Consider the following 16359-nt stretch of genomic DNA (forward strand, 5'->3'; position numbering starts at 1 on the left):
GTGTCATCCATCACTTTTATGTCAAGAGGCTTTTTTCTGAGCTTTTTCACATAGGCTCTCAATGAAAGTACCAAACTATTAACGCAGATTTTTGCTAACCAAATTTGTGCCTCACGATTATGATTCAACACAGAAATAATAAAAGTTATAGAAAAATAAAATAAGAACACTGGGTTTTTTACGTGGTTTTGCAGTTAAAATTTTGCATAGTCCACGAGTCAATCTTATTCAGATTTCTGAGTATGTTTTTTCAGGGCCTCCCCCTTTTGATCATATCTGCCACTATTTATAATTGCATAGTGGCAGTTAATTATAAAGTTGACCGAAATACATTTACAGTTATATCCCTAAAATTATGGATTTGACTACAAATCAAGCCAAATAAATGAGGTTTTTACACAACTATGAATATACTGCCTTTATTGGACCGAGATGAGCGCATAATTAAAGATATACGGTAAGTCGTATCTCATAGGGATGCCTCGCCGAGGAGGGAGCCAAGATCACTTTGATAGCGAGCTGCTGCTTGTCATTTTAGTTGATTTTATTGATTTTTTATGTGGCAAAAGATAATATAAATAATAAATAATCTAAAAGGGACATTTTGCTACAAGTTTTGAAATGAAGACATTTACTAACATAGTCCTATAATTTGGGGCAATTTACTATCATTTTCCTTAGGAGAATTTTCATAAATGTGAGAATTGAGAGTATAGTTTACTTTTTTGTAGTATAAATAAATAATGCAAAAAATATGGGATTAAAAAATAAATTAAAGCTTAAAATATGGGAAAAAATAATAAATAAATTTAATAAAGCTTGTAATAATAAGTTCTGTCGAAAAAAGTCACCGGTGTCGGAAAAGTCACCGGTGCCAAAAAAGTCACCGTCGCCGGAAAAATCACTATCGCCAGAAAAGTCACTGGAAAAGTCACCAGAAGTAGATGTCTCAGATATAACTAAAAATAGAACTGAAACTATCACATAATGAATAAAAATAAATAACTCAAACTGGTTATGATTGAAATATAGTAAATAACACAAAATAACTCAAAGCAGTTATAATTAAAATAGAATCAGTTTTATAACAGTGTTATAATGAATAAAAATAAATAACACGAAATAACTCAAACCGGTTATATAACATAATGAATACAAATAAATAACATGCAATAACTCAAACCGATTACAATAAAAAATAAAGAGGAAATCAGTTCCTAAAACACTGAAACGTAAATTATAAACAAAACTAGTTCCACAACAAAATATCTCATAACACATAATACCTCATAAAATCGATTATATTTTTTTAAAAAAATAGGGATCAATTCTAAAAAATATTGAGGCATAAATATGAAAAGAATCGATTCCATAACAAAATAAATAAACACAAAGAATACAATAACTCAAATATAATATAAAGAAACTGGTTACATTTATCAACTAGTTAAAAATTTGAGACAAAAAAACTGGTTCCGTAAAGCAACTACGATAAAAACTCACACTCAAAAATCAATTAAATAAAATAACTCAAACAAAAACATCCATTCAACATACTCCAACCCACCAACTAATTACATACATACCATATTTGCCCAGAAATTACTCATTCATCATGTTATATAACCGGTTCTATTTTAATTATAATCGGTTTGAGTTATTTCGTGTTATTTAATTTTATTCATTACAACACTGTTGTAGAACAAGTTATATTTTAATTATAACCGGTTTAAGTTATTTTGTGTTATTTGTTTTCATTCATTATGTTACAGAACCGATTATATTTCAATTAGAGTAATTGGCGGCAAAACCCCTTCAACTCTTAGTTCACTTACAAATAACCATCCAACCTTATATTTTGGTGGGAAAACCCTCCAGTGCTATACCGTTAGCAAATTTAAGGTGCCATCCATTTATCTCAGTTAACTGCTGACATGGACTGTTTACGTGTACATCATGTATACATGGCTTATTTATATTGGTCCACTTAATATAATTATTTAAAAATTATAAAAAAGAATTTCCAATTAATGAAAAATAAAAAAATAATTTATTTTTTCTTTTCTTTTTTTTTCGTGTTCTTCATTCATAATTTTTTTTTTCAATTTTTATATTACTTCATTCTTCATCTTCTTCATACTATCCCATCACCAATCACCATTAAAACCACTATCCACCACCCATCTGAATCATATACATAAACAAAAAATCTAAACTTTTCACAAAGATCAAACCCAAATATCACAAATCTAAAACACAAACATCAACATCGATAAATTTGAGCTTCCTTTTTCTAGATTTGAGTTTCTTATGCACCACCATGTTTATATAAAATCCAAAAACCCAGAACAAAATCCAATAATACATAACAAAATCAAAATAATCCAAATAAAAAATTCTAAATTTGATTCTAACCATACATAATATTTTACCCAAAACAAAATATTTAATCTCAAGAAGACAAAAACCAAATCAAATAAAAAGAGACATCCAAAGAAATCCACACTCAACCTCCATAGCTGCCCCAATCGACCTCAGTTTTGCCCAGATTCCAGCCACCTTTTGTTCCTTTTTTTTCGTCCAAAACTCCATCCCTACCCATTCCATCTCGCTTGACCCACTTCCCGACGAGCGTCACCTCCACCACCCCATCTCGCCTGAGCCACGATACCCATTTAACTCCGTTTAGCTCTCTAGATCTCCACCACTTTCCCTCGCCTGAAATGCCATCATGCCCAGCCATTCGCATAGCACCCCTCATCTCTCTTGCTCTCTTTCATTCCTCTCGCCCACATATGGACACAATAATAGGCACTATTTTATTTTTCCCATCTCGCATGAACTACCACCGTCTGAGTAATAGAAGTGTAATGTTAGGATCTTCTTAGATATGGGAAGGAAGAAAGAGACTTGAGGAGAGAGGGTAGGAGACAAATCATTGAGAGGAAGAGAGAAAGTAGGGGAAAATAAAAAATCAAAGAAAAAAATATTTTTTTTGTTTATTAATAATTTTATAAATTTAGATTATTCTTTTAATTTTTGAATTATTTTTTATAATTTTTAAATAATTATATTAAGTGGACCAATATAAATATGCCATGTGCACATGATGTACACGTAGGCAGTCTATGTCAGCAGTCAACTGAGATAAATGGATGTCACCTTAAATTTGCTAACAGTTTAACACTTTGGAGGGTTTTCCCACCAAAATATAAGGTTGTATGGTTATTTGCAAGTGAATTAAGAGTTGAGGGGGTTTTACCGCCAATTACTCATTTCAATTATAACCGGGTTGAGTTATTTTGTGCTATTTATTTTTATTCATTATGTAATAAAATTAGTTCTATTTTTATTTATATGAGAGACATATATTTCTGGTGACTTTTCCAATGAATTTTTCCAACGACAGTGACTTTTTTGGCGACGGAGATTTTTCCGGCGTAACTTTTCCGGTGACTTTTTCGGTGGCGACAACTTTCTCGATGATTTTTTCGGCGCCTGTGACTTTTCTAGGAAACTTATTATTATTTTATAAATATGAGATTTCTATCTATTTTTACAAAATATATGACATAAAAATCTCATATAAATGTAAAAAAATAAAAAAACTTATAACCCCATAATATTATTTATTTATGTCATAAAAAAGTAAACTTTATTTTCCTATATAATGTGTAATTTCTACTTTCCCTTAAATAATACCCCAAATAAACATAAAATCCACTAAAAATATTAAAGTAGACGATAAAGATAGAGAATTAAAAACCTTAAAGTGCAAATGCAAAATAAACCAAAAAAAAAAAACAAGATAAAACTAATTGGTCTAGAAACAAAAATAATAAAATATGAGTTTAGTTAATAGATTTACAAAAACATGGCATATTAAATACCACAAAAAATCTTAAATATAAAAAAATACCATAAAAGAGTAAAAAACTTATAAATGACACATTTTTGTAACTTTAGTATCAAATTCCATATTTCATCTAATTTTCACTTCTATTTAATTATGCCTTTTCTTTTTTTGTTAGCTACAAGGTATTTCTTTCAGCACTTAATTAAAGTCCAATCCTCTTAGGCCCATTATTCTGTGGACTACTGTGCCCTATTGCTTATGGCTCATATTCTTTTACTTTTTAAAAATACCATTTCTTTTATTGAAGACTCTTTCCTAGTAATAACACAGAATTTCTTCCAACCAAATCAATTTATCTTAAATACATGTTTGGCTATTTTATAAATTAAATCAAAGATTTAAAATGACAGCACAAATAACAAATTTGTAATATCTCAAAGGGTAAAATATCATTGACAACAAGAAATAAATTGAGACAATAAATAGAACTATTTGTATTTCTAATTAGTTCTTACTTCTTACAATATCATCCCATACCACACTTGGAACAGAATCTTTATAATGTTTGGAGAGTAGTTTCAAAGATTAACACTAAATCTTTAATTTAATTTATAAAATAGCCAAACATGTATTTAAGATAAATCCACTTAGTTGGAGGAGTGAATTTTACATTTTTATTTTTAAATTTATTATTATTTATGAGTTAACTAACACGAAATTCACTTTCTTAGCTTAACTGTTCGGGTAGTTATTTCTGTTAGTGTTTGGTTATTTGTGTTAATTAGTTTGTTATGTGTCAGGGGCACCTTTGTCTTTTCCCCTTTTCTGTTATTTCCGTTTTCTGCTCTTGTTGAGCATTGTATATAAACCCTCTGTTTTACTTTGTATTCATTCAATTCAATTACACAATTTCAACTTTTCATTTCTCTCTTGATTTCGTAATATGGTATCAGAGCGGGGAAGAGAAGCTTCCCCTCGATCTTGATCTCATCTTCATCTTCTTCACTGTGTTTTCCTTTCCAGTGAAGACTGATCTTTCGTTCCTGAAGTTCTGTTCTGAACTTTCTTCTTCTTTCTTTTTCGATCAGTGTCTTTCTCTCCCTGATTTTTCTTTGTTACATCCATGGAAACTGACAACCAAGCCGAAGGACAAGAGACCGATGATAATGGAGGATATGCTACTGTTGAGGAAGGAATTACTCCTATGATGCAGACCAATCACAACCAGCAAAGGAATCCTCTTGAAGATCCTTCAAATCCTTACTATTTACACCATGGAGATAACCCAGGTAACATTCTTGTATCCCAACCTTTAACTGGGCAAGACAATTACATGTCTTGGAGTCGTGCCATGCAACTGGCCATATCGGTTAAAAACAAGATTGGATTCTTGAATGGTACAATTCCTAAACCCCTTCCATCTAATTCTGTCATGTATAATGCTTGGTATAGAAACAACAACATTGTCATTTCTTGGATCCTAAACTCTGTTTCTAAAGACATCTCTTCTAGTCTTTTATATGACGAGTCAGCTGCTGCTATTTGGGAAGATCTGAAAGTGAGATTCCATCAGAAAAATGGTCCTCACATATACAATTTGAGGAAGAATTTGATGAATCTCAAACAAGATAGCCAATCGGTCAGTATGTATTTCACTAGACTTAAGACCGTTTGGGAACAACTTTCACATTATAGACCCAATTGTGTTTGTAATGGATGCACTTGTGGTGGTGTTAAAAAAATTCAAGAACACTACCACATAGAGTACATAATGTCCTTTCTAATGGGGCTATCGGATTCTTTCTCTCAAGTTCGAAGCAATATACTAATAATGGATCCTTTACCTGAAGTAAACAGGGTTTTTCATCTTGTTACACAAGAAGAAAACCAGAAAGGAAATTCTAATGCTACTGCTGAACCTAATCTTGGTGTAGCATTTGCTTTTCAAGGAGACAAAGGCACCAACAATAAGCCTAATTCTCAGGGAAACAAGTCACATCCTCCCAAAAGAAACCGACCCTTCTGCACTCATTGTAACATTCTTGGGCACACAATCGAGAAATGTTACAAAATTCATGGATATCCTCCAGGATATCACAAGAATGACAAAGGAAAGGAAGGTTCTGCATCTGCCAATCAAGTTCAAACCAGCAACGATTCGAATACCAATCATGAAGGACAAGTCTTATTGCCTCAACTCAATGCTGCACAGTATCAGCAGCTGCTGAATTTGCTGGCTGTTCAACAAACGAATGTGGTAAATTCAGAAACAACAAACAATTCAGGTAGTGCAGGTATCATTCTTTCAAGCATATCTGATTTCCCTTTTGTTGATTCTTGGATCTTGGACTCTGGTGCCACTAGGCACATATGCTATAACAAGAATTTTTTTCAGTGTATATGTAACTCACATCCTACCAGATTATTGCTTCCTAACAATGAAAGCATTGTTGTTAGTCAAAGTGGTACTATTGCTATTTCTAATGAATTAAGCTTGCACAATGTGCTTTATGTCCCCTCATTCAGATATAACATCATCTCAGTAAGTTGCCTAACTCATGACAGCAACCTACATGTTCATTTTTCCACTGATGACTTTGTGATACAGGACAAAACCAACAAGAGGAGGATTGGCAGAGGTGATTCCAAGAATGGTCTCTATATCTTGGACTACACACCTCATGACAACCCGATTCTTAGTGTTTCTGCTCATACTTGGCATTCAAGGCTTGGACATCCCTCTAACAAGCACTTGAAACTTTTGGATGGAAAACTTAATTGTAATACTTCCAATTTACATAAAGACAATCCTTGTTATGTTTGTCCTATGGCAAAACTAAGGAAACTTCCCTTCAAAAATAAACCTACTTTTGCTGATAAAATCTTTGATTTGATTCATTGTGATGTATGGGGTCCTTACCATGTACCATCTCACTCGGGTTTTAAGTTTTTTCTTACCATAGTTGATGACCACTCGCGATTCACTTGGATATACTTATTGAAACAGAAATCTGATGTGAATACCGTGATCCCTCAATTTCTGACATATGCTGAAACCCAATTTAATTGCAAAATCAAAAAATTCAGATCTGATAATGCCCCCGAGCTTGTCTTTAAAGATCTCTTTCTCAAATATGGCATTTTGCATGATTTTACTTGTGTGGAGACACCTGAACAAAATGCCATCGCTGAAAGGAAACACCAACATTTACTAAATGTTGCTCGTGCCCTTTGTTTCCAAGCACACACACCACTGAAATTTTGGTCCGAATGTGTCATGACTGCTGCATTTCTTATAAACCGCATACCAACTCCAAATTTGAATAATATGACACCATATGAGTTATTATTTCACAAGCAACCTGATTACACTGATTTGAAAACATTCGGTTGTCTTGCATTTGCATCCACCCTCACTGCTCATAGAAATAAATTTGCCTCTAGAGCAAGAGTTTGTGTTTTTCTAGGCTATCCTCAAGGTGTGAAGGGATATCGACTCTATGACATCAACAATAAACAAGTTTTCATCTCTCGAAATGTGGTATTTCATGAACACATATTTCCCTTTCATAAACTAAATGATGAAACTGGTCACATAGATCCTTTTACCACTACTGTTTTGCCATCCACTAGTATTGATGATACTCCAATTGCTGATTATCCTATTGACACTACTGCTATATCTAGCAATAACTTACCTGTACAGGATCATAGCACTAATAACAACACTCAGATGCAAAGCCCAACTGTTGTATCCAACACTCCAGTCGATGCATCTACAACAAATACACCAGCAGCCTCCTCTGCAACCAATGCACCAGCAGCCTCCTCTGCAACCAATGCACCAGCAGCCATTCCTACAACTTCAGAAGTTCCACCTCGCAGAACAAGCAGACCAACAAGAGCCCCTGCCTATTTACGGGATTTTGAGTGTTATTCAGTCCTGCAAGACAATCATTCTACACCACACTCTCTTGATAAATACATGTCATATTACAAATTATCTGAATCTTATAAGGCTTTTATTCTTACAGTCACTTCACTCAAAGAACCTCAGACATACCAACAAGCTATCCAATTTAAACATTGGCTCGATGCTATGAATAATGAGCTCCATGCTTTACGCAACAATAACACTTGGATCGTTGTGCCTCTACCCCCTAATAAAAGAGCTATTGGATGTCGCTGGGTCTATAAAATCAAACTGAATAGTGATGGTTCGGTCGAACGATTCAAGGCCCGTCTTGTTGCTCAAGGATACACCCAACAAGAAGGCCTCGATTTTTTTGATACTTTCTCCCCCGTAGCCAAAATGGTTACATTCAAGTTACTTCTTGCCATTTCCACTATCAAAAAATGGCACATGCTACAAATCGACGTCAACAACGCATTCCTTAACGGTGACCTCAATGAAGAGGTTTACATGCATTTACCTCCTGGACTAACTGCATCTACTTCTGCCCCTGCAGGTTCTACTCTAGTTTGCAAATTACAAAAGTCTATATACGGCCTACGACAATCATCCCGACAATGGTACAAAAAGCTTACTGATGCCCTCATTCACGAAGGTTTTTCACAATCCCAAGCTGATTATACTCTCTTTACTAGAGGACGGGATGACAATTTCATTGCCCTGCTCGTGTATGTCGATGATATAGTCCTGACTGGTCCTAATCTTAGCAATCTCCAACAACTTCAAGAGTCTCTACATAACCAATTCAAGCTCAAAACTCTTGGCAACCTCAAATATTTTCTCGGTTTCGAGATTGCTCGAACTAAAGATAGCCTTTTCCTTTCTCAAAGGAAATATACCATGCAACTACTTGAAGAAACTGGTTATATTGGCAGCAAACCAGCCAAAGCTCCTATGGACCCTCGACAGAAACTTGATGATCAACAGGGAGAAGTTCTCACCAATCCTTCCAGCTACAGACAGCTCATAGGAAAGCTTTTATATTTGACTTTATCACGTCCAGACATCACATACGCAGTCAATGTCTTGAGTCAGTTTATGGCCTCACCTCGGACTCCTCATCTCCAAGCACTTCATCATCTCATCCGATATCTCAAAGGCAGCCCAGGACAAGGAATCCTTTATTCTGCAAATTCATCTTTCAATCTCAGAGGCTTCTCGGATTCAGATTGGGCATCTTGCCCAATCACGAGACGTTCTACAACCGGTTTTTGCATTTTCTTGGGTGATTGCCTCATTTCATGGAAAACTAAAAAGCAACCAACCATATCCCGTAATTCTGCCGAGGCTGAGTATCGTGCCCTCGCTGCCACCACAAGTGAAATCACTTGGCTGCAATATCTTCTCAAAGATTTACAAATCCCACAACATGCCCCTGCCTTCATTTATTGTGACAATCATTCTGCCATACATATTGCAAATAATCCTACTTTTCACGAACGTACCAAACACATCGAGTTGGATTGCCATTTTGTGCGTGACAAGATCAACCAATCTGCTGTTCGCCTTGTCTCTGTTTCTAGCAATCTTCAACTCGCCGATGCTTTCACGAAACCTCTCCCAGCTTCTACTCTCTCCACTCACATTAACAAGATGGCTGTTTACAATCTGTACAGTCCACCTTGAGGGGGGGGTAACACGAAATTCACTTTCTTAGCTTAACTGTTCGGGTAGTTATTTCTGTTAGTGTTTGGTTATTTGTGTTAATTAGTTTGTTATGTGTCAGGGGCACCTTTGTCTTTTCCCCCTTTCTGTTATTTCCGTTTTCTGCTCTTGTTGAGCATTGTATATAATCCCTCTGTATTACTTTGTATTCATTCAATTCAACTACACAATTTCATCTTTTCATTCCTCTCTTGATTTCGTAATATTAACTTTAAAAGCTCTACTAACCGTACTCTAGCTCTTTTGTTCTTCCAAATTATGCCATGTAAGATTCTCAAATGAAAGGTTTCAGTGGAGAAAAATATGAGATAGAAAAGATAAACAATTTTCATTTCTATTTATTTTTCAAATGTGTTAATTTTAAATCATTAGAAGACCATGTTTGATAAACCTAACCAATGGTAGCTGTTGATGGGAAGGATACATTGTTTTTTTTTTTTTTTTTTTATAACTAGTTAAAATACATAATGTACTTTTTATTATTTAAATATATTTTAATGTTGATTATAGTAACAACTTAATATTTCTAATACCAATATGGAGGAGTGATTTACTTTATTATAATCATAAAATCAAAATGTACATATGAATAACATTTATTTGACAACAACATGATAAGATTATACATTCTTCTATATTATATTATTATATTATTGTGCTAAAGAAAAAAGATAAAAAGTAAAATGAAATAATGTTAAGAAAGGAGCATTACCGACTGTTTAACATTTAAACATCCTAAACCTTGATTTCAAAAAAGAAAAAAAAAATATCTTAAACTTTGAGACTCCAAAACTCATATAATTCTCATGTATTGAATTGAATTCAATGAGGCGATGTGTGAGTGTTGAATCTTGTTTGCCAAGTAATCACAACAAAAACCACGTATCCTATTTTGTCACCTCAAAATTCCCCCAAACTTTGTAAAAGGGAAAAAAATTAAATCTACTTAATATACCAATTATTTTCACACAGACACAGCTAAATAAAACAATATTAACTCTAATAATAATAATAATAAATAAATAAATAAATAAAAACTAATGTTCTGACATTATATTTTTTTTAAAAAAATAAAAAATAAAATAAAGAAAAGAAGCGAAGCCCATATATCTGAGGGTGTGAGGGAGATTCATACCCTTCCCGGCTTAAAAAATCTTAATTCATCCGAACCATTCCAAATTCGCAAATAATGTGTTTGTTAAATCACCTAAATTACTTTTGATTTCTCTATCTTTTACCGATTTTTCAGTACTTATTTATCTCTTTCCTGATTACAATCGTTCCCATTTTGATTCTCTGGGACACTCCAAGCGATGATATTTTCCAGGATTGGACGCTCTTTCTCACGATCTTCCCGTTCAAGAGTAAGTTTTCTGATTCGTTTAAGGGTTTTTTCTACATGGCCACGAGGTTTCTTTTGTTTCTGATTTATTCTATTTTTTTGTTAAATTTTTATTTGGTGGGGTTTGTAATTTTTTTTTTCTGTCGATTTATGTATTGGGTTTGGTAGAATTTGTTGTATGGAGGTCGAAGGCCAGCGACCTTGAACGAAAACGAAGGTTTTTTGTCAGTTGCGGGTGTTGATACGTATCAGGGTGGCGGTCCCGTAGATGGGGCTTTAGGGTTTCTGAGAAGCTATGTTACTTCTATTGGAGCTCGAAAGGTTTCTGCTTCAGATTTTCGTTACATTCTCGGCAACCCTGAATTTCGTAGACTATTCTCCAGCGAAGCCCCAAAGAAAAAGAGTGAGCTTTTAATTTCCCCCTAATGTTTTGGTTATACTTATTATTTCTGTGGGTTTTCAGTAAACTAAAGAAGGTTTCATTTTGTTGGCAGACTATGAGAACTTCTATCCCAAGGAAAAGAAGGAAATTCCTAAAGGGGAAGAACAGAAATCTGAGTCCAAAGGTTGACAAATCTATTTTTTACTGCTCAGATTAGATAATACGTCTATACCCTTTTCGTGTTTGGATTAGAATGTAGTTAATTATCATTATTTGCTGCTGCTGTTTGTTTGACAATAATATTTAGCTCTGTTATTGAAGATGTGATGCTTTTGTTGTATTTGATAGTTGTAAAATTAGTCTGAGTTAGAGGGCTCATTAATCTTAGGATTAGATTTGTGATCATCATAACTGGAAACTTTCCTTCAATCTATCTCTATGTAAATTATGGGTCGCGGATGTTTCTCCTACATAAAGATAGGTCATTCTATAGAGTATAGATGAAATTATCTTGTTGCCGGTCCTGAATGTTTTTTTAACCTTAGTTTCTTAGTTAATTCATAAGAAATAAAGATGGTGTCTATTTATTTAATTTATTAGCAAAGCTTATTTTTCCCCTCTGTATTATAAGTTTTTAGCCTTGACCAGGGATTAGGCTTTTTTTTTTTCCTGGTAATTTTTGGTTCAAGGTTACTTTCATCTGCATAAACATTTATTTTGATCCTCAATGGTGTGCTTCCTTCCATATTATATAGCAATAGCATAAAGTGGTGGATTTTGGTTAATTTGTACTGGGTACCACTTGCATATCTGCCTCTAATCACTTTGTTTTTCATTCCAGATGAATCCAATACCGATGATCGTGGAAGTTTTCAGGAAGCTTTTATGAAGCAGTTCCAAAATTTAATAACTCCTTTGTTAGTGATTGGATTATTCCTTTCCTCATTTAATTTTGGTCCCCGTGAACAACAACAGGTATGTATTATTTTTTGTTACTTTATTTTCATTGAACTTTGATTGCTTTTTTATCTCTTGATTTGTGGTAGAGGGGTTGTTCTAGACTTTTAGTAACTGTTTCATTGCCATGCTATAAAAATTGTTAGTGGCCTTCTTTATCTTGTCTATTAAGATTATATGTGTTGTGCTTCTAAAATATGTCGGGTAGGGAAATCTAACTTTGGCATCGTATGAGTTTTTTACTCTATCAAGTTTTTGTTTTAGTTTTTAAAAGAGTTAATGCTCAATCTTTTTGAGGAGATTCCTCTGATATTTACTGTGATGGAGTGGAACCCAGTTTTGAAGCTCTGATATTTACTGTGATGGAGTTGAACCCAGTTTTTAAATTGGTGATTATAATAGCAAGTCAGATAGTTGATGCTTTTGATGAGTGAAAGAAGTGTGGCTTTCACCTAGTTGAAGCTTCATCTCGAGTTTAATATTCTTCTAAAATACCTTGCAACCCTTGCTAGATATGACCCTGTGGATGCTTGATTCGCCAGAATGTGGTTCCCAGGCATTTCTTTGTATGGCTGATACTTGCATTTGAAACTTAATCCCATCTCTTGTCGCATCTTATTTAAGGTTTCAGCATGGTTGATCTTTTTCATTTGAGGCTCATCAATACTTGTACATGTATTATTTGTTATGGATGCAATTGATATGAGGCATATTTTTTTTTGTTTTTGCTGTAATTTTGTTTTCAAGTTGATGTTGATGTCTATTTGTTCACTTCTCATTTGTTTGATATATTTTTTATTAACTTATCCAGATTAGTTTCCAAGAGTTTAAGAACAAGCTTCTGGAACCAGGTTTAGTGGATCGTATAGTTGTTTCTAACAAATCAGTTGCAAAAGTATATGTAAGGAACTCACCACGCGATCCAGCTAGTGAAGATGTTGTCCAAGGACCAATTAATGGTACGCCTGCTCGTGGAAGTCGCGGTCAGTACAAATATTATTTCAACATTGGAAGTGTTGAATCTTTTGAGGAGAAGTTGGAGGAAGCTCAGGAAGCAATGGGAATAGACACTCACGATTTTGTTCCTGTAACATATGTCTCTGAAATGGTATGGTACCAAGAGTTGTTAAGATTTGCACCGACACTATTGCTTTTGGGTTCCCTCCTCTACATGGGGCGGAGAATGCAAGGTGGGCTAGGTGTTGGTGGAGGTGGGGGTAAGGGTGCTCGTGGAATATTCAATATAGGGAAAGCCCATGTCACAAAAGTTGATAAAAATGCAAAAAATAAGGTTAGCCTTCTGTTTCCTAATCAAATTGTAGAATTGAATTTTGTTGCTGCATCCTTCTTTATATATTTTTTTTCGCCTTTTTGGTATGACTAATGCTGTTTATGCAGTCTACTAGTCTATTGCATGGATTACTTATGTAACTTATTAACTGTATATTGTTGTTCCAGGTCTATTTCAAAGATGTTGCTGGTTGTGATGAGGCAAAGCAAGAAATAATGGAGTTTGTGCACTTCCTCAAAAATCCTAAGAAATATGAGGAATTGGGAGCCAAAATTCCTAAAGGAGCACTGTTGGTTGGTCCTCCAGGAACAGGAAAGACCCTTCTAGCTAAAGCTACTGCAGGAGAATCGGGTGTACCCTTTCTTTCAATTGCTGGTTCTGATTTTATGGAGATGTTTGTTGGGGTTGGGCCATCCAGGGTGAGGAACTTATTTCAGGAAGCAAGGCAGTGTGCTCCAAGTATAGTATTTATTGATGAGATAGATGCAATTGGCCGAGCAAGGGGACGGGGAGGCTTCTCAGGATCCAATGATGAGCGTGAAAGTACTCTAAATCAATTGCTGGTAGAAATGGATGGCTTTGGAACAACCTCTGGAGTTGTTGTCCTTGCTGGAACCAATAGGCCTGATATTTTAGACAAAGCTCTCTTGAGACCTGGTAGATTTGATCGCCAAATTACCATTGACAAACCTGACATCAAGGGTCGTGATCAGATTTTCCAGATCTATTTAAAAAAGATCAAACTTGATCACGAGCCATCATATTTCTCTCAAAGGCTTGCAGCTCTCACTCCTGGGTTTGCTGGAGCAGACATTGCAAATGTTTGTAATGAAGCTGCTCTTATTGCTGCAAGAAACGAGAGTGGTCAAGTTACTATGGATCATTTTGAGTCAGCTATTGATAGGATCATTGGTGGTTTGGAGAAGAAGAACAAGGTATAAAATTTTTTTCCTCCTTCCATAATAATACGATGCATGGTGTCCTCTCAATCTCATTTGTATTGGAAACCTCTTGTTACATACAAAATCATGGTTTTTCAGGACTATGTTTTCCCCTGAACTGTATCCTTTCTATTAAGTATTAAGACTAGGTGAATGCACTAAGAGGTTGGGTAGGCAGAAACTTCCTGTGTTGCTCTGGGTTATTTGGGAATGAAACTTTTAAGTGTGGAGGAAGGATTCTCGCTCTAGTTGAGTATGTTAGATTGTGAATCTTTTATGTGGTCCTCTGGCTATTTATCTACTAGTTTGTGAATCTTTAACATTCGTACTTCAACATGCAGGTTATAAGCAAGAATGAACGACGAACTGTTGCTTACCATGAATCAGGTCATGCTGTTGCTGGTTGGTTCTTAGAATATGCTGAGCCCTTGTTGAAAGTTACAATTGTTCCTCGAGGCACTGCTGCACTCGGGTTTGCCCAGTATGTTCCCAATGAGAACCTTCTCATGACTAAGGAGCAACTTTTCGACATGACTTGCATGACCCTTGGTGGTAGGGCTGCTGAACAGGTAGCTAGACTAATCGTTAATTTCTTCTCATATTTTACCGAGGTTCTTAGTTTAAATGATTTATACCAAACCTTCAACTCAAATTTACACTTTTCGTCCCATCTTGGCCAATTAAAGTGGGAACGGAAAAGAGAATGTATTGTGAACAAAAAGAAGTGTATGTAAATTGGCAAATGTAAACTTTCTGGTGTCTTTTTAACCATTTATAGCCTAATAATACTGATGATGATTTTGGAACGTAGGTTATATTGGGGAAAATCTCTACCGGAGCACAGAATGATTTGGAGAAGGTAACAAAGATGACCTATGCCCAAGTAGCAGTCTATGGTTTTAGTGATAAGGTCGGTCTCCTATCCTTCCCTCAGAGAGAGGATTCATTTGAGATGACCAAGCCTTATAGCAGCAAAACGGCAGCAATTATCGACACTGAAGTGCGAGAATGGGTTGCAAAGGCATATGAAAAGACGGTCCAACTAATAGAGGAACACAAAGAACAAGTGGCACAAATTGCAGAATTGTTGCTCGAAAAGGAAGTACTTCACCAGAATGACCTGCTTGAAGTCCTGGGTGAGCGGCCATTTAAATCTAGTGAAATTACAAACTATGATAGATTCAAGCAAGGGTTTGAAGAGGAAGATAAAAAGTCGGTGAAGATCCCATTGATTAATGGGGCTGAGGAAGAAGATGGGTCTACACCCCTGGAACCTCAGGTTGTCCCTAGTTGAAATCACTTTTAGGGATGTTTGAATTGTACATGAAATAAAAAATTTTCTGCGGATTTTTTAATTATTCTGCTCCTTATTTTTATTTTTGATAAATTTCAAATGTTTTTAACATATTCCTGTAAGGAACAAATTTGTATACTTTGATTCTGTTGTCCTAGTGTCACCATTATATTTTGAAATAGCAAAATGTGGTACTCGACTCTATTGAAAAGTTATGACCGACTGTGATTGTTTTCCATCATAGGAAATAGAAAACATCGAACAAGTTTGTTTGGTTTTTTTCTTTCCAGTCACCGCGTAATTCACGCATGTATGGGATGATGGGTCACGGTCAGGGACGGAAATGTATTTTTATTAGTAGGGTTATTAAGATTAAAATTATTTGAAAATCCAAAACACGGAAGGATATCATTTTTAGGGTACTGTAAAAGCACCCTGTACTTTTTATGGTGGAATTTCTTTCTTAAAAGTGGTAATATCTAATTGAAGATATTTCTTTTGGACAAATAATGGGAGATGATATTTTAAATAGGCGTCTTCATAATATCTTTAATTCAATTACGATTCAATCTAATAATCCATCTAATCTAATTCACATTTACATATATATGGAAAGTATTTCTTATTAATGAGTATTATACAAATTTAAATAATTATC

General features: G+C 34.8%; 1 protein-coding gene across 1 annotated transcript; it reads left to right on the top strand.

The window, feature by feature from the left end:
* The first annotated feature begins 10545 nt into the window (after nt 1-10545).
* On the top strand, nt 10546-15888 carry LOC115721156 (ATP-dependent zinc metalloprotease FTSH 10, mitochondrial). Its single transcript, XM_030650406.2, has 8 exons — nt 10546-10858; nt 11005-11239; nt 11331-11402; nt 12060-12193; nt 12987-13466; nt 13634-14401; nt 14749-14976; nt 15219-15888. The coding sequence occupies exons 1-8, from the start codon at nt 10808-10810 to the stop codon at nt 15699-15701; spliced, it is 2451 nt and encodes an 816-aa protein (XP_030506266.1). The 5' UTR covers nt 10546-10807; the 3' UTR covers nt 15702-15888.
* Nucleotides 15889-16359: the final 471 nt, after the last annotated feature.

This window comes from Cannabis sativa, chromosome 2, assembly GCF_029168945.1.
Source record: "Cannabis sativa cultivar Pink pepper isolate KNU-18-1 chromosome 2, ASM2916894v1, whole genome shotgun sequence".
NCBI lineage: Eukaryota > Viridiplantae > Streptophyta > Magnoliopsida > Rosales > Cannabaceae > Cannabis > Cannabis sativa.

Coding starts and splice junctions, on each gene's coding strand:
- LOC115721156 (XM_030650406.2), top strand. CDS start 10,808: ATGATATTTTCCAGGATTGGACGCTCTTTCTCACGATCTTCCCGTTCA. Junction 12,194..12,986: donor GTCCCCGTGAACAACAACAG/GTATGTATTATT, acceptor TAACTTATCCAG/ATTAGTTTCCAAGAGTTTAA. Junction 13,467..13,633: donor ATAAAAATGCAAAAAATAAG/GTTAGCCTTCTG, acceptor TTGTTGTTCCAG/GTCTATTTCAAAGATGTTGC.